The sequence below is a fragment of the Clarias gariepinus genome, chromosome 24, assembly GCF_024256425.1.
Source record: "Clarias gariepinus isolate MV-2021 ecotype Netherlands chromosome 24, CGAR_prim_01v2, whole genome shotgun sequence".
NCBI lineage: Eukaryota > Metazoa > Chordata > Actinopteri > Siluriformes > Clariidae > Clarias > Clarias gariepinus.
The window spans coordinates 15,595,239-15,614,822 of record NC_071123.1 but is presented as its reverse complement, the minus strand read 5'-3'; the positions used below and the strand labels follow the sequence as shown (position 1 = coordinate 15,614,822).

At 39.4% G+C, this 19,584-nt stretch overlaps 1 protein-coding gene across 1 annotated transcript; it reads left to right on the top strand.

Moving 5' to 3' along the window:
* The first annotated feature begins 1,359 nt into the window (after positions 1-1,359).
* Positions 1,360-19,386, top strand: castor2 (cytosolic arginine sensor for mTORC1 subunit 2). The gene is made up of 9 exons (XM_053484861.1): positions 1,360-1,888; positions 7,004-7,074; positions 8,699-8,892; positions 15,634-15,766; positions 15,879-16,002; positions 16,641-16,751; positions 16,990-17,072; positions 17,209-17,303; positions 17,740-19,386. Exons 1-9 carry the CDS (start codon positions 1,776-1,778, stop codon positions 17,803-17,805), a joined length of 990 nt encoding a protein of 329 aa, XP_053340836.1. The 5' UTR covers positions 1,360-1,775; the 3' UTR covers positions 17,806-19,386.
* Positions 19,387-19,584: the final 198 nt, after the last annotated feature.

The following is a 19,584-nucleotide window of genomic DNA, read 5'->3' as shown; positions in this document are numbered from 1 at the left end:
CAGATCCTTTAATTTCTATAAATTACCTTGTTTTGAAGATGCTCTTTCAAACTGACCAAAAAATTGAACAAATTTCTTTGTATACTGCTTTTAACAAAGGTCATTTTCACAAAGCAGCTTTTAAGAATCAAAAGAAAATTATTGAAATGAGTATAAAATGTCAGAAAATATGTATTAATTAAAATGATTAGATTGTCTCTGATGAGCAAGCCGAGTGTGACGGTGGAAAGGAAAAACTTCTTTATATGGCAATAGTAAGAAACCTTGGGAAATCATCCTCATTTGGGTGATGATATGAGAATTACAATGTGTACACTTACAAAAAGGGATTGCCTTTTTCCTCAACATTAAATATGAGAATAAACAACCATGACAATAAAAAAGGGGTCATTGTTTATTGCCTAGAAAATTGCAGTTTTTCAAAAACTACTTTTTTTTTTTCTTTGTTGTTTAACGCTGGTTAGAAATCAGTATGTTACATTATGGCCCACTGTATGTCTCATTCTCCCTCATCTTCCAGGCCTTTATCCAGACCGGCCTTCCTTAAAAACCTCGAATGCTTCCTTCCCTGATCTTGTCTTGACTTGTTTTGTGTCTTGAACTTTTACGTCTGCTTTATCCGGCACTTCCACACACACTCTTGCTTCTCAACACGCTTCCTCTCAGTACATCTTAGCATCTTTAGCTGGGGTTTTGTAGGTTGCATCACCGCCAGCTCATCTCTTTACCTTGTCGAGTAAAAGGAATAAAGTGTGTGGTTCTTGGAAAACATGTCACAACATGTCTCAACATGTTGTCACCATTTAATGCAAATATATTAGATAGATAGATAGATAGATAGATAGATCATATATCCAACGGCAATAGGGACAGTAACACAAAGACAGGTTATAGAAGTATAGTATATGAATGAATGAATGAATACATTTAAATAAAATGTATTTGATTTAATAAATGTGTAAGCATTTAAATTTCAAATCTAACAATTCAACAGTGATTACATTTCAAAAATTGATTGTGTATTTTAACATTTCAAAGGCTGAGGCAAATTATTATGACCCCAATGGCCTTCCACACTACTTACTGCCTCAATTAGCTCTTTTAAGCGGGAGGAAACTGGACCAAAAAATAAACAGCTAACGCAGGAGCTTAATAAATAAACTCATTAGTATATAAGTAAATCTTGTGAGATTGTTTAAACACAAGTGCTTTTGGACATACGGGACATATTTGTCTGTTAAACGTTAGCACGAGAGCTAAACTACGATTCCCCTCATGCAGCTCGCGTTATCCCTGTGACCATGACCACGCCCCCCTCTGGCGTTTGAGTGACAGGTTGTTTGTTTGAGCGCAGCAGCCAGCTGCCGGACTGTTCCAATCCCCGCAGGAGTGGAAACACGGGGGGAGGCGCACACTCCTCTCTTTTCTCCTTTTCCCGTTTTCTTTTTAACCTCGTTGCGCTTTGCCTTTTTTTTATTTCACCTTTGCTTGTGTCTTTCTCGCTCGCGTTCTATTCTTTCCTCCTTTCAGTGCGCAACTTTTCCTCCTTTTCTTTTCCTCTCCACCCTCCTTTCCGCTCCGTTTAAAGGTTCTTATTAAACCCGGTCCATTTGGCTTGCAGCTCTAGTTCATTTATTTATTTATTTATTTGTTTGTTTTCTTCTCCTTTTTTTTCTTCAATATACCTCGCTATATAAATCTATATTTACATGTCGAGACAGACTCAGGCAGGGGAATAGACTGGTCGTGTAGCTCCAAATGAGAAGACGCAAAAGATGGAGCTGCACATTTTAGAGCACAGCCTGAAAGTAGCCAGTATAGCAAAAGAAGGCATCCAGATTTGCACTCACGGATTAATTAAGCTCGCTTTCCTGCCGTCGAAAACAAGGTAAGTACCTCATTGTGAGTGTGTGTGTGTGTGTGTGTCGTCGAAATGAATGTCACAAAGCAAAAACATGGAGAGTGTTAATATAAACGCATCCTGAGCAGGCCAGTTAGCTGTGTCTCTGTATGTATGTGTGTGTGTGTGTGTGTGAGTAAAACAATTTCGACACAACTTCTTCCTCATAATAATAAGTTGTTAATGAATTCATTCTAAAACCTGAGGGGATAAAAATAGAAGGCGCACTGCTCCTGGATTAACCAGTTTTTTTGTTTTCATATCCTCCTCTGTCTGTTTTATATTAATGAAGGTCCATGTTAAAGGGATGTGTGTGTATATGTGTGTATGTGTATATATATATATATTTTTGTGTGTGTAGATGTGCTGTTCCCCCCCTGTTAAAAAAAAAAAAACATCAGCATAGGACTCATACATATTTTTATATATATTTTATCCTTATTGTGTCAACCTCATTTTATTATTTCTTTATTATTATTAATAATAATAATAATCCTCCTGAAGACCAGGTTCTGTGTTATTCCCCTTCGTGCTGCAGCGCTGCAGAAAAGCTGTAAACAACTGCAGTGAAGAAAAGAAGGAAGGGAAAAAATAGATATAGAGGTGCACCTTTCATCCATCGTTTTTTTTTTTTCTGTGCCGATCATCAGTGCTACGATATATCGTGATTTCATCCCTAAAATGCACCGTGTTATCAAGCGACTTCTGCGATTCTAGAACAATCTCCAGGAGTAGCAGGATTCATTTTCGACAGTTCTTCATCGGTTTTAGACGACACTAGTGCCAGTGCCAGTGACAGGATAGATCACAGGTTTATTACAGTAATGGTATAATACGAGGGGCGTTCAAGTCAAACCGGGATGTGTCATCGATGAAGACATGAAACCAATTTGACGTACAGTACGGTGATAAGTAAAATGTTTAAATAGTGCAAACTTTTTAAAGAAGTCTGTACGTCTGTGGGTGACGATTGATTGAAAGTTATTGCCACAGTTTACCATACAGTCCTGATCTCGGTCCAAGCCATTTCTACCTTTTTGGGTCATTAAAGGAGTTACTGGAAGGCCAGCATTTTAGACTTGAAGCAAGCAGGCTGATCATGGATCCAGCGTACTGGGAAATAAAATAAAAAAAAACTCTAGATGGTATCCAAGCACTAGTGAACCCCTAGAATAGGTGCAATAGTGTAGTCCCGTTTTGACTTGAACGCCCTTCGTAGTAATAATATGATCATTCCTATGTTTCTATAGTTTTTGATAGTAGGAGATGTTTGTCCGGTGCTTTTTGTCCAATGGAGGGAGATATGCTGGTGGTGAAGTAAGTGACTGTGTGTTAAAGGATTAGTCAGCAATTTTTAATCTAATTCACTTTTTGGGCCAAAATTTTGTGAATATCCTCTCTCAGTCTTCTAGCTGTCCATCCCGCATGTGGGTTAAAATAAGTATCCAGCCCTGGCTCTGTAGTGGGACGCCATCAAAGCAGTGCAGACCATGCCACACACTACTACTCAAGCCAGTCTGCTAAATGGACTGTTTATGCTGGATGATGTTTCATTATTAATATTGTTCTAGCTGAGGTGTTAGTGTTAGCGCTGCCTTGGCAACAACAGTTTCAGGAGATGCTAACTGCCATATAAAAGAACTACACTTGGTTGTTGATTATTTTCCTGTAACAGCATGCCTCCATGTGTTTTAAATAATCAAGCTGTGTGTAGGCATGGCAACCAAAAAACACTGTATATCATAAGACCAACTGTTTTTCAGTATGCATCATAGTATTTAGTACTGCTCAAGTTAAAATTCTGAACTATTTTACCAGAACTGTTTTTTAAAAAGTGTTAAACTTTCTTGAAACATTAACAGTTTTACAAAGATGGTTGACATCTCTGCATTTAAAAACATTGTATATATATATATATATATATATATATATAACAAAATGATGAAGGCATCTTAAATATGCAATAATCTCCTTTGAACTGTTGATATTGAGATGTGTCCGCTACTTACGATCTGTAAAGCCTTTATAACTGCTCTAATTTGAGCTGCTGTTTGTTAATTGGTGATTTCTGAGGCTGGTAACTAAAAGCAGCAGAGGTAAGTTTTAGTCTTTGGTGCTTGATGAGTTTTGCAAATGCACTGTTCTTCAGGTTCTTACATTACTGATTTACAAACATTAGTGTTCCAAAGTGTAACGCAAAGTTAAATGTTACACAAAAATATTTGTACGCCAGCAAAGAAAGCAGCACATTATAATTATATAAGCGACCAATTTTCTGACAATAAGTAAGTAAATAAATAAATAAATAAATAAATAAAATTGAAGCTGCTGGTTTTTGCATGCCAGAAAGAAGCAGGTGCAGCAGTCAAGAACTTCTGAAGAACCGTAGATGGGTCTGGAGTATGTACAGCAAAACTAGGTAGCTAATTCTTTATAGAAAGGGTCCACAAAGCATCATCATACATTATGCTGACTTATTTCTGTTTATATGTACATGCAAATTTAGAGCATTATATATAATATTATATTATATATATATATATATATATATATATATATATATATATATATATATAAAACATAATATTAATGCTCTAAATTTGGATGTGGCTATTGTGTGTGTGTGTGTTTTTATTATATATTTACACACACACACACAAGTGACCTATAATTAACATTGTATTACATCATGTTTGGTCACCAGCCATAACTGCAAGGAAATAAATAAATAACAAGGAAGATACCAGATACCATTTTTCATGTTTTAGAAAGTGGATTTAGTCCAATCAGTGTTCCACTGCATCGTAACATAACTGATTATGACTACATCTTCACGTCACTCTGCTTGTAGTTCACCTGATTTAACAGTTCAGCAGTGTGGACATCATTTAAAAGCAGCATGCAAGAACACGTAGTGCCCCTCGGCTTATTGGGCTTTAAACCCGATTCCCACCCATTCGCTGCTTGGTTCTTTCTAGAAGACTCCGTGAATCACTAGTGTTTAATGCCTTCTCGTTGTGTTTGCAGACACACAGTCCTGGAGGCCATCTCCTCTCCTGGATTTACCGAGGCGTGAGCCGGAGCCCTAATGAACCCTTTTAAAGTGAGCGTAGGTGGAGTTAAAGGCTCCCCGGCTCCAAGTAATACAGTCCTGTTAGTCACTCAACTAATACATAATGGGCCCAGTTTGGCTGCTTCTTTTTTTTTTCTTCCTTGAATGCAGATTAATCCAGGCCTTGAACACTGAATTTGTTCTTACTGGAGGTTTTTTTTTTTTTTGCTAAAAATCCTTTCTGGTTTTATTCTTTGTTGAGCAAGCCTGTTTTTTTTTGTTTGTTTGTTTGTTTGTTTTTGTATTGACGAAACATTATCAGGTGGCCCATGGATCCCAGAGTTGAGCTTTGCAGTGTGTCTTGATGAGATTTGGTATTTTAACTGAAGGTGATTAGATCAAGATAAAAGACTCTTTTTAAAGATAGTATATCATTTTTGTTCTCTATTTTTTGTATCAGCACTTGAAGGGATTTCACACGACCAGACCTACATAATGACTTTTATTTATTTCGGGAAGCGTTATTGCGTTGGAGAATTTGATTAATTTTATTTTAAATTTATTGACAATAATTTAATTTTAGGATAAAAAAAGCAAAAAGGGCAGTTATAGAAATGCTTAATATATATATAATTTTTTTTTTGTATCAGAGCTTGGAAACTGACAGCACCTGACAGACGTTAAAAGACATAAAATTTGCAAGTTCCTCTTCTGTCACAGGAAAAGTTTATTTAAAAACAAGCTCGAGCAAGAGGTCAGACTTGTTTTCGAATTCCTTCTGCCAGCGAATGCAGCTTGTGGTCTTGAATCTAGCTGTGAACAGTGTGTCTTCAGAGCCGGCCATTGTGTCGGGTTTTTTTTTCTCTCTCTCTCCTGAGCCGCAGGCACCAGGGTGTGTTTTTGAGTTGGCTTTCAGGATACAGCGATTTGAAAGGCCCTTTCTCCTGTTCATAAGGCTGAATAATTTCACATACTGTACCTTATTTGGCAGATGGTGTGTGTTTGCTTATTTGTTTGCTTTGTGCGTTCTCTGCGAAGTGTCTCGCAGTGGTGTCGAATGTGATGTGACGGCTCAGCGTGCGAGGAGGGGTGTGGTAAAAGTCGCTTAGTGTTCAGAATGCTGTCGAGGCTCGCGAGTGTGTTTGCTGCCTCACTGTTTTAGCTGGCTTCGTCAAAAGGGAAATTCAGCTGTGTCACCCGGGACGACGTGTAACAACGCGAAAGCTAGACCGAAATGTGTTCATGCACAACAACCGAAGCACTGTTTGCTTTTGAAATTTGTGTACGAACAAGTGAGATGTTGTTCCAGGGAAATGATGTAGGATTTCTTAAATTATAGTTCTAATTGAATTAAAAATGTCATGTGTGGACATTTTTAGCTAGCTAGTCTAAAGATAATGTCTCCTAAAAAGCTTCTGCCCTGTTTTGACAATCAACAAACCTCTTCGTACAACTCCCACCCCCACCCCTGTCTGAGAGGGAAAAATATATATATGGGGGGGGGTCATTTAAAAGGCCATAAATAAGTGCACCCAGATCTTGGATCTGGTTTTACGAATAGGCATAAAAAAAGAAAAATGATGCCAAGCACTCTGGCGTGTTGAAGTGTGCACGCAATGGATTCCATTTGCATAGCCCGAGTCATGCGGCAACTGTATTCAAATTATGTTCTGTTTTTGCGATATCACTCCAGCGGGGGAAAAAAACAAAACAAAAAAAACTTTGCACTAATGAGGTAACTAAAATTCAGCATTTAAAAAAAAATTAAGACGAAAGTTTGCTCCAAGGATGTGTGGGAGTCACACATGGCCAGATGGTTTTAACCAAGAGCTGTTATTCTGGAATAATCACAGAGAAGTGCTCACATGTGTTGTGTGATCTGTGTTTGCTCTCTGCCTCCAATTTAGCCCCCATTCCACAGATGCAGACTAATTCGGGGGCTCTCTTCAGCTTTCTCAAAACCGCACAGGAACTCTCGTTGAAGCTTTCTTTGTGAGCGTGTGTGTGTGTGTGTGTGGTTCACCACCTCATCTCCCTTTCCTCCTTTACAGATGCAAGTTCTTCAGTTTGACCGAAACCCCAGAGGACTACACCATCATAGTCGACGAAGACGGCTTTAAAGGTACTTTTGGAGGTTCTCGAGCTTTCCAGGCAAAAAATGGAACTATCACTCATCCTCCTCTTCTCGACACACTGGCAATGTTTGACCAAATTTTGCTTCATCAGTCACTTCACTTCCATTATGGGTAAACCGAGGCCAAGCTGTCGGCACGTTTGGTTTTGTGGTTGGTTGACTGAATGTGTGTCATTACACCTGGGTCGCCAAGGTCACCATGGATACCGGCGCCTGCAGGTTGTGAAGCAGGTGCAGGTTTCCTGCTGGTGATGGTGAATTAAAAATAAATAAAAAATTTTGGTCTGAAGATGAACAAAACCATAGTTTCTATGGTGGTACCACACCTGAGCAGTTTGTTGACATTCATTAAAAAGTTTAAATGCACAAACTGGGCGTTCAGGTCAAACCGGGACTATTGCCTCTCCAGAATAACAGAACCCTATTAAGTAAAAACTCCCTTTATATGAAATGTATTTAGTCCTTTTCTACACTAATGCACTTATCCCAATGTTGCACAAGCTCTCGGATACTATAAAGGTAGAAAGTTTTCCCAGTACGCCAGAGCCAAGGCTGGACCGTCTGGCCATCCAGAAACTCCTCTAAAGGACCAAGCATGTTAAAATGGCTTAGAGCGAGGTTCAGACTGTACGAGCAATCTAGGAAAACTCTCAGCCTTAGAGTTCCTGTACCATGCAAGCAGTGTTCCACTCGCTGGTTGTTCACCAGAACGACTATAGTGGCTCCTAGCCACTTCGGCCAGTATCTGGATCCACAGACGTATCCCTTTTTTTAAATTGCTTGTGTTTGCTCATCACCATACTGCGCTTGAAGTCTCCTGTAAATGTCAATCTGTATTACGGCGTCATTCACAAAAAAAATTATTACAAGTCCCAGGTTGATGTGAACGCTTCTCGTGTTATTGAACTCCTTTTATTTTGCTATGCTTAATTGACTCTCGGGCTGTAGCTATGGAATATTTTAGTAATCGAGTATTCTACCATGATTAATGGAGTAATCGGATAAAATGTACTTTCGCTTAACTAATCAGCAATGTAAAATATATAGGAGAAACAAAGATTAATTGGTTTTCTTTTTGGAAAAATCTACTTTTATTTTTTAAATGCATTATATTATAGCATTTTATAAAAAAAAAAAACTTTTGTCATTATTCACGATACAAGAAATAGCTTAAAGTTGACTGAGATGAATTAAGTGCATTACAGTGCCATACATTCTTATTTTAAAGCCTTTTCTCAGATGCAAAAACTGAAAAAAGGGTATTCTAAATGACTTTAAGCATCAAAAAAACCAAGGCACATATTAAAATAAATGTTAATATATTAAGTATAAATATATATTGGAGCCAGCAACAAAACGCTCCCTCAAATCAATACACAGCTAACTGTTTGCGTTTCCTTGCGCTTTTTCTTCTTCGTTGGTGTTTACTGGTGGCTTGCATCCTGAAGCGCACGATCACGCCAAACAAATAATTGCGCAAAAACATACCACAAGCTTTTAAAATTCAATAAAAGAAGCTTCAAGGCAGAAGATTTTGCCTGGATCATTATTTATGATCGAATTACTTAAGGAATCGTTTCAGCAATAATTGACCCCCCTTCCTCTCTTTCAGAACTGCCCGAGTCGGAGTATCTCAGCGTAGCAGATGCAACATGGTTAGCTCTCAACGTAGTGTCAGGTGGTGGCAGCGCAACCAGCTCTCAGCCAATCGGCGTGACCAAAATCGCCAAGTCCGTCATTGCCCCCTTAGCCGATCACAACATCTCCGTCTTCATGCTGTCAACCTACCAAACAGACTTCATTCTGGTGAGTCTCAAAGTTAACAGGAAGTCCCAGAAATACACTATGACCCACACTTTTTTTTTTTTTTTAGTATAAATCTGACTTTGTCATTGCTCTCTCTTTTTAAACATTGTCTTGCTGTTTACTCTTGGTCGAATGTCTTGTCATCTTGAGGGTTGTTTCAATGTTTTATGAGCTGCAGTAAAATTTTTAGTTCCTTTTAGAGGATTGGAGTAAACAGTGGTGTCGACTTCAGGAGCCCAAGCTTTGTGTACTGGTTCACATTCCAAAGGCATTGAAATCTGAAAAACATTTGACTGAACTGGAATCAGGCTTCACTAATTCATCTGGTCAGCAATTCTTTAAAAAATAGTTTTTAAAGACAGGAAGGCATGCAGTCATGGTCTGAACTCGATGCGATGGAGAATATATGAAACTTTAGTTTTTTCTTCACATTCCATAATAAGTCAGGACAAAAACAAAAAGGAGCAGAAAATATTACTTTGAAGTTAACAAGTAATAACGCATAGAGATAACGTCTTGGCCAAGTCATGATTTGCCTTGCATTCGAAGCATGACTCTGATGAGTTCCTCCCTGTGACCTGTAGTGCATGACGAGCTTCTGTGAGGCAGCAAGACTGCAGGGCAGCCAAGCTACGGTTTGTTCGTCACTATTGTTATCGTTATTATCTCTAGCCTGTTACAGATCCTCAGTCAGGACGGGAAATTAACTGGGGGTTGTTAAGTTTATTGGAATACAGTGCTGCAGAGTCTTCATGTTCTTTCAGAAAAAAAATGGCCAGTAACTTTGCCATTGATTAAAGTAAATGTTTAGATACAATTAGTTTATAAATATTTGTTTATAGTGTTTCATTTAAATCCAAATTATGCAGCTAAAACACAACAGGCCATGCGGTTATGGGATAGTAACCATCAGCGGGGGAGTGTATAGTACTGAGCCGCTTAAAGGACACAACTGATAGCAAGTCTCCGGGTAAGGTTCAGAAATTCCTACTTTATTCCGTGCATTATAACGTTCTCATCTTTAATAAGTCCAAAGCTTCGAGCTTAGTCCTGAAGGCGGACTTAAACTGTTGTGTTTAGCTACGTTTAGTCCAATTTTGGTTCATTATTAAATCTCAGTGTCTGTCTAATGTATAATTAAGTGATTTTATAAATACTAATGATGATAAAAAAAAATTTTAATGTTGGAAAACAAGTTTCAATGAAGTTAAGAAATCCTGCCTTATGCTTTAGGATTGGTTAGAAGAATTCTGTCTTATCTATGATTGGTCAGAAACCTAGATCATGAAGGCAGGACTTAAATTGTGTTTTAAAGTATATAGTAACACCTCAGATTGCGAGTAACACGGTTTGCGAGCGTTCCGCAAGACGAGCAAAGAATTTTAATAAATTTTGACTTAGGAAAACGAACAAGTCTTGGTTTATGAGTACAGAGTATTATGTATCACACATGCGCTTCTTGTTTTGACACCGAGCGTCACGTGGTCACAACTGAGCCAACGTTTTTTTCTCTCTCTTGCGCTGCAGAATTGTAAATCACATTAGCGATATTCCTTGCTAATTTTTCAGACAAAACAGTCTTTCCGTTAATGTGTGTTTGTGTGAAATTCAAATAAATGAGGAGCAAGGTTTACTGTAAGATGAGAAGGGGGAGACGGGAGGGGCAGATTCCTCCTCTTTCTTCACACACACACACACAGCGCCTCAACACTTATGTCAGGATTTATTTTAACTTTTTTTTTTTAAAGGTAAAGTGCAGGTTAATTTGTTTAAATTTTACTTTCTATTTTGTATTTTTATTTATTTTTTGGCTGCGGAACGAATAATTTAGGTTTCCATTATTTCTCAAGGGAAAGTTAAATCTGATTTACGAGTGTTTTGGAATACGAGCCCACTTCCGGAACGAATTATGCTCGTAATCCAAGGTTCCACTGTAGTTTAAAAGACCCAGAAGTTATATGCATCACCCGCAATGAAATGAAATCTTTTAAAAGAAAATTTTTTCCATATTTATTTGTGCCTTTAGGGGCACTGTAGTACTGTTAATATTATCAACTCTGTAATAAGTGTTTTATTCTTCTCATACCACAGCAATTTTCCAAATGAGAAATTATACTATATTGTGTAAAAATAAGATGTGATCAGTTTCTAGTAACATTTAGGGTGTTTTCACATTAGGGCCCCATAGTTCTTTTAGGATAGTTCTTTTAGTAGCAATGTCATTAGGGCTGTCTGTCTCCACAAAATCTCTGTGTACTTACAGTAAGCATGTGCCAGTCTCATCCTCTGACTTCCTACACAGCCATAGCTGATAAAGTAGGAAAGCTCACGAGAGCGTTGCTCTTAAATTTCTTTTTTTTCTCGAAATATCAGTAGTGTTAGACATTAATATCAGTAGTTAGTATCAGATTAATATCAGTAAAAAAAAAAAAAAAAAATTTTTGTCCTCTTCTTCTCTTGTGTTTTAATGGAGGCTCACAAAACAGTTAGGTGCACCCTCATAGTGCATACCGAGTGTTAATGCGCAAATGTACCTGAGAATGCCGAATAAATCGATAATCGTTTTGGGCACGGTACAAATCAATCGTGACTAATGTGAAAAGGCTCTTAATCTTGTGGAATGTCTGCGAGACCATTTCACTTTAAGTATTACAGCTATAAATTGTAATTTGCGCTTTATTTCTTTTTTTCTGGAATTTAATAAGACAAAGACAACAGTTACCAGTTAGAACGTTGAAAGTGCCTCCATAAACATTAAATACAGTAAGTGACTGTCTTATCATAGGAAACACATATTTCCAAGTTGTAAGTCATTACTATGGAAATGACCACGTAGGAATAAAATAATAATAATAATAATAATAATAATCTGCAGATGGAACTAGTGTCTGCTGTTAGAGGAAAAAGATTCAACACTTCGTGACCAATAAGATTTAAAGAATTCAACATTCAACAGTGCTGTGGTATAATCTCAAAGGCAATAATATCTACCCTGTAGATACCATGTATATGTTAAATGTTTTTCAAACGTTTAGTTAATGCACGCTCAAGTTTGACTCTGTGGAATTACTTGCATGTTTTACACGCAGCCCTGTATATTCTCACTGTTAATAGTTTTGCTTGCACAGTGCATTTCACACTAGAATAGACATCGAGTCTGGGCTGAAAGGCACACAGGGGAACGCAAAGAGGTGCTTTATTGTACAGGTCAGCGTTTTGATCGGACTAGCTAAAACATTTCGTCTAGAATATGGGATTGTTCGGGTCAGGGGTTTCAGTCCTGGAGGGCTACAGAACTGCTGAGTTTTAACATTCTGCCTCGTTTAAGACTAATATATTTGAGTAAATACCCAAGAATTTAAAGGTCTGACTTTGGTCAGAAAACAAGTTATTGCGTCTCAAATAGCAGTGTGCCTCATTTCTGTAGGGTTGTAAAAGAAGTCGTTCAAAACGTCCGCTTTAAAACTTTTGCTCCTTGTTTGAGTCCGCAGTGGAGCAACCCCCTGCAGTGTTTATTAATCTCATGCCTCAAGGCTTCAATAGGCACATCCATACGTGACTAAAGGAGCCGTAGAACGCTTGCAATGTTCGCACTGTACTTTTAGGGACGTGTAATATGATAGCTTTAAAAGCATCACTTTTTAGACTGTCATGATCGGTATGTCCGCTATACGTTAAATCCTACATCAGGACATCATGAGAGAGTACATTAATTTGACAGCATGCACCCCAGACTTTTTCGTAAGAAATCTCCACAAGTACTGTCCACCAAGCGTCATGACCAGAGCGCTCATTCCGACATGAAGTAGACGCGTCCAGATTCCGTCGGATTAATGCATAGGAGCGTGTGTCTGAAATCCTAGTGTGCTGTTTGAGACGTGGCATGTCTCAAGATGTATTATTCTCAATGCCTTACTGTTTTCCGAAAAAAAACAATCAGCTTTTTCGTGCCGTGCATACAAAATCTGTAATTCGAGCATATAACATGCAGAAAATATGCTGTCTCAGCCTGACTGTATTGTATTGTTGTTGAGGGGGAAACTGGCCATTGAGTTAGGAGAATAGAAAAAGCAAGACACCCAGACTTGTCTACTATGACAACTGCTCGTGCTTGTCGTCTCAGCACATTTTTCTCTTTGTGTAACGACTGCATGAATCTCCTTTCCCTGCATGCACACACACTTATCAGCTACATTTTCTCTATCTCTCTCTCTCTCTCTTTCTATACCCCCCTCCCCCACAGCCCGCACGCTCTCCAGGACCTGTTTATGAAAATAAAAAAGGTGAAGCCGATGGTAATCTGGAGGTGGTTATGTAAAGAGGATCAGCACGGCCTCTTGTTGGAATTCACCGAAACGTTCTCCTGGCTCTGGCTGTTCATTTTTATTATTTTTTTCCCCCTTCGGGATGTGAAAGGTTGTTAAAAAGGGTTTGGGCAGTTGTTGATCCACATCTCCGACTTGGGCCGGAGCAGATCCCTTTGCTTCTCCTCCTCCTTCTCCTCACCCTGGTATATGTGTGTTTTATAAATAGCAGGGCCTGTCCTAGCTTTGGGAGCTGGGCCACAGTGAACCCCTTTATCTAACTCAATGAGACAAAACTGACGCACATGTTTCTCTTGTTTCTTCTCACTTTTTTTTTTTTTTTTGGTTGAAATCTTTCTGCAGCCCAGGCATGGCCTAGTTTTCTATTGCTTGTGGAACTGTAATGTCTCCTGTGAAGATCTGTATTTCATAAAGGGGAGAGGAACAAAAAAAATTCAGGCTATTTTTCTCTGTTGGAAATATTTGCTTTTCATACGTTAATGATAGTCAGATGTAGCCGTCAGGGATATTGTATTGCTTTTTTTTTTCTCTTTTCGTCTGCTGAAAAAACGCATGTACAGAAAGGAGATCCACAGGGGTTGCCCTTGAAACAGTGTCCCCCCCTGCCTACTGAGTCTTGTTTAGCATGAGCCCTGTAGGACGTGTTTAAATTTCAGCCCAACTGTTTGCTCAAGACATCCTTGTAGGTTTTTTTTCCCCCCTCCCCCCTCTGTAATGTATTTGGGAGTTTTGGCCGTTTGAAATGCAAATGCGTGCGAGTTCCTCAGTTACACAGGCCTAGTAAGTAGGCACTTGCTTTTTTTTTTTTTCTTCTTAACAGGGATGCTGTTCACTGGAAATTCACTGCACAGTCGAGTTAAGTAACTTCTCCGAACGCTTGATATGAAGGTGATGACTAAATTGACAGCTCAGACTCAAATTACAGGCACGCTGGCAGAAATGTAGCAAAGAACCTAACAATTGCTTCAAAGCAGTGTAACTGATCCCTTAAGCATAGTGTAATAATACTGAGTACCTTTTTTCATGCCAAGTAATTCTGCTTTTTGGGGGGGTTATTATTTTTTGCATTTTGGTAGTAATGTAATCATCAATCTAAACTCAACTTCCTGTCTCAGTAAAGATGTATTATTTTAAGTAGACGAGTGTACAGTGTAAATGTGTGATATAACGTGTTTTGCAGTAAACAGTAAAGGACAAATGGGACCTTTAGCAAAGTTTATTCTTCGCCACACTAACATTTCCTTCATCTTGGCTAACTTTATGTCCCTCAATCCCAGGCCAGGGTGCTCTTTTGCGCTGCAGAAATCCTATACAGCTGATTTAAATCACCAGCTGTTTTTCCGATGAGCTAAGATGCACAACTGAGGCTTTGTTCAGACAGGCAGCTCACATTTAATAGTTTCTACAAAGAAAATCCTGCATGCATTCCTGCATACACTGGCTTAAAATACAGTTGATTTCTGGACGCAGTATGTGGTTTGTAAGATAAATTCAGTTCATTTGCCATTTTGATAATTTTGATGTCATTTGCAGCAGAAAACACTATGGATGAAAACTCCTGTGTAGATGATGGCCTACACAACTGTGTTTTTTTTTTATTATTATTATTTTTGCATTAATTTTATTAAAAAATTTAGCCATTGTTGATTCGATCACTTACGATACAACGTGTATCCGGTTCAGGCATCTCATACAGTAGGGTGTTGGAAACCAGAGAACCTGTGGACAACCCACAGATACTTGTTTGTAAGCTGTTGTTTAGTGATCAATGCTTTGGGCTTCTCATTGTAAGGTCATGAGATAACAGTATGACCAAGTGAACTTCAAATGTTCAGGTGTGCCCCGGGAATAAAAGTAACTTGAGCTCATGGACGTAGGTCATGGACTGTAAAGGCTTCACTAAAGTTTGTGAGGGTAAACATTTCAGCAAGCTTAAAAACTTGGGAAGTTTCTCACAGCACTTGGTGGCGTCGTACAGAAAGTCTACTTCTGTCCACCTGCCATATGTGCGAAACGGAAAAGCCTGCATGCAAGATCTACATGAAGTATGCATTGCCTCACCAGCTCGAGGGAGAGTTTTGCATGAATAGTTTTGGGGTTTTTTGGATTCCTACCATCACTCCAAAACATGATGGTAAGTGGTTTGGTGATCGTGATAAACCAGGATAAAGTTGTTACTGAAGCTAAACGAAAGTGTTTTTAGCAGGTTTTTTCTTTGTTGGCAGAATTAAGAGTAAACAAACATGGAAATAAATTAAAAAAATATTTTAACATGCAACAAATACGATGTGCAGAACATGGACTTCCAACAACTAAACCTTTTGCTTCTGTGGTTTTATTACAGCAAATTACAATAAATAATATATCAATCCAGTCTAAACCATATCTCCCTTGCGTCCTGGTTTTCCGCATCCAGGTCCGAGAGAGGGATCTCCCTATGGTCATGCACACGCTGTCTTCCGAGTTCACCCTCCTCAGGGTGGTCAATGGAGAGACGGTAGCCGCCAACTGCTCCGGGGTCACCAACGGTTTCGTCAAGCCCAAACTCGGTGAGAAGTTCTTTATATGCGCGGAGATGAAAGTGGTGATGTTTGTGGTGCCAACAACCCAATCATGGCTCTCTGATTAAACTCTCAGTCTCTCTCTTTCTCTCTGTCTTAGTTCCTCGACCCATCATCCACCCTCTCTCCAGTCCCAGTAATATGTTCTGCGTGACAAGTCTGGACCCAGACACGCTGCCCTCTGTGGCCACCCTGCTCATGGATGTCATGTTCTACTCAGGAGGGTAAGAGCCTCGCTTTCTCTCACATATGGCTGACTCTGTGAGCCATCTGCTAGCCTGATAGGAGAACAACACTGATAGACCTACAGTGCTCTGAAGGAAAAAGAGGAAAAAAGTAAATAAAAACCCTACCTCACTGTATGCATGCTGATTTTAGAAATATCTATGTAAAAAATTAAATTACTTTGGCATTCGCATGTCTCCACTCTTTTTCATATTGCAGCGTGTAAGCAAATGGCTATAATCCCAATATGGCTCATCTGATAAAGTCATAAATCAACTTAAATCTGTCATTCTGCACTTTGACCGCATTGTCAGTGTGTTATTCCAAATCCAGCATGTTTGATTACACTGCCAGTGCAACAAAAGAGTCACTGTCAAATTAATTTCAGACTGTAATCCCTTGTCAGTCCTGTTGACTGACATACAAGCACTCGGCTTCAAAGACAGCCTGTAATTACATTACTGCACTTATTAGAGAGAAGCACTCAGCAGAGTGTCTTGTTTCAGTATTTTGCTGAACTCTTGACCTCACTGCACTGCGGTTAAAAAAAAAAAAGAGAATAAAAACAGGCTGCACTTCAGACTGTATGCCTGTTGCGTAATACTGAGATTTCCTGGTCTGCTTGTATTTGTGACAGAGGGAAGGAGGCAGGAGCACAGAATGAGGATTCAGGACACATCCGCTTCTTCTCCTTCTCCCTGATTGAGGGCTACATCTCCCTGGTTATGGACGAGCAGACTACTCGAAGGTTAGACACTTCTCCATTACTCATAGCACAGGTGGGCAGGTGTGTGTGTGTTTGTGTAGTCAGTAGAGACAGGTTTGATGGATTACACTGAAATGTGGAAACTTGCGCTAGTCTTTGGTCAAGTCCCGATCTTCAAAAACTGTAATTGATTTGATTAATAATTTTTCTTTTTTTATCCAAATGATGAAACCACTTCCTCCCAACAGTGTCTGGTGTTGACATGAGTCTGTTTTGCTAGGTTCCCCAACAACGTCCTATTTACCAGCGCTTCAGGAGAGCTTTGGAAAATGGTTCGCATTGGCGGACAGCCTTTAGGATTCGGTGAGTTTTAAAACACGGCTGTGCAAACCCTTTCAATAACTCAATTAAAGCCCCAGTTACTGTGACCTGCTGAGCAACCCTGACTAAATATAAAGCAGGTTTTGTGAAATGTACAATTTGTTTTTGTCTTCATCAGACGAATGTGGGATTGTGGCCCAAATATCTGAACCCTTGGCAACAGCTGACATTCCAGCCTACTACATCAGCACCTTCAAGTTTGACCATGCTCTGGTAAGTGTTTTTATGTGACAGCACTTTCCACCGAGTGTGTGTTACATTATATTGTGACTCAGCAAGTCAGCAAGGCCGATGTTAGCCACGTATCACCCTTCACACCTTCCCTAGCTGGTATCGGTCATCTGAATGAGAAAAGATTCCATTATTTGTCACATGTACCTTACAGTACAGTGAAATGATTTCTTTGCGTCGGCCAGGATATAGCGCCCCTAAAGCAGATAGGGTTAGGGGCCTTCATCACCCCAACATTCCAATCAGTATTCCAGAGCTTTAACCGTTTGAGCCGCCACCACCACCCGAGGCAGATGACTGAACTGGAAATAAATAAGGGTTCACACCTCACACAATCAATCAAACAAACATAAAACCCCAAATACCACAATTCTTTAAAAAACAGAATGTCTAAAATCAGCATCTTGATTTCCTGCAGGTTCCAGAAGAGAACATTCAGAGTGTGATCGGAGCCTTGAGGACCAACGAGAGCACAGGACAGTGAGATCGGACACGAGCCTCTCCGAGTCCCTGATAGATTATCATTTTCAAAAGTGCCAAGAGCTTTTTGAGGACTGCTGTCGGGAAGGGAGGGGATGGGAAGGGGAGGGGGGTGTCGGGGTGGTAACGGGAGCCGGGGTGAGAATGAAAGGTGTGTGTGTGTAAGAGAGAATGTTTTTGAGAATGTGAGAGAGAAAGAGACAGACAGCTGGGTTGCTTTAGTTGCACTCTCCCACTTTGATTAGACTGATCGTGCCAATACCTGTCCACCAGCCTCCTGCCCCTGCCCCAGAGCGCATCCTTTTCTACAGGGACCCTTTAGCTAGTTTGACTGCAGTGTTCGATTTTTCTCCTTCTCCCCCCCCTGCCTTATCTCCCCCTTCAGACCTATTTCACGATGATAAGGCTTAACTGAGACACGGGGTGGGTCCCCCCCCCATATATACACTCCCCCACACCACGACAATTCTTTATTCATCGCAAATAACCATAATGTATTAGTAATCAGTCTTCTTTAATAGAAGGCCAAGAATGTACTTCGCCAATGTTTTGGTGTAAACGTCTGTTTCATTGCTCCTCCCTGATCTCGTACTGTGCCAAGTCACTTTAGGCCTCTAGTGTGTTTTCCTTGTTGTTTTTGAGTGCAATTCAAAAGCCGATTGTTTTAAATAGTGATATAAATCGATTGTGTTCAATTTATGGAAAAACACATTTCTCCCCATTTGTTTATGAAACCATTTTTTGTTTTTCATTTGCCCCTATTTCACCTGAAGTTTATATTCTAATTTTCAATGCCAAGTCACCGGGTTATGAATACGTTGTTGTTGTTCTTGAATCCAAACTACAATCAATGGGTTTCTGTGCTCCAGCTCTGAGTTGCGGCAGAGATTTATCAGATTGGAATCAAAGGCATCACGGCTGACATAGCTCTTGTACTTTTTCCAAAACAGAGGTGGGGTTTAAGTCGCTATCTCACTATATTAGTCACTATCACACTTCTTCATTCTCAATTTCAACTGAAAAACTAGAGCAATGGATTGTGCAATTTACTGTACACTATTTCGTTTTGGACATTTTCTTCCCCCTTTTAACGTGTGAAGCCATCTTGTGTTTTATAACTATGACAAAAGAAATGGCACGCAATACTCTAGCTTCTTTACCAAGTTTTTACCGTTCAGCATTTTTTCGAACGACAAGCCGTAAGGAATTACAGTCCTTTATTGAATGTTAGTTGGGGTCTAAGTGTTAAAGGACACTGGCGTTAGTTTAGGCCTTCAACTCTCTCACCCCAGTCTGCACTTTATTTAAGGTCTTTCCCTAAAGATCTTATTATTCTTACTGATGTGAATAATAATAATAAAAAAAGCGGGGAAGAATAATTGCTCCTTGGAAGGAATCTCTTTTTAAAAGGGTTACATTTGTTGGTCTTAATGCACGAATGGACCTTTTTGTCCCCCCCCCTCCCCCACAGGCTTTTTCTTTTTTTTCCTGTAAGATCTGATTAGCAGAAACCATGTATTTATCAGTGTTAAAAATTAAAGGGTGACCTATTTCTTCTCTGACCATTAAAGAAATGAAAACAGTATTTTTGCAGCTTGTAGTGTTTGTGATGGATTGTCTGCTTGAGCCTTTGAGAATTCATTTCCATGGAGTCCGGAGTTGCTATAGAAATTGAGGCGTGCCAGCCAACTGCGAGATTCGTGTCCTGCTGGTTTGTTTCTCATTAATTCACTCGCACTCTATCAGGATTGCATCGATCGCATTATTCAGTGCACTCGGCTGT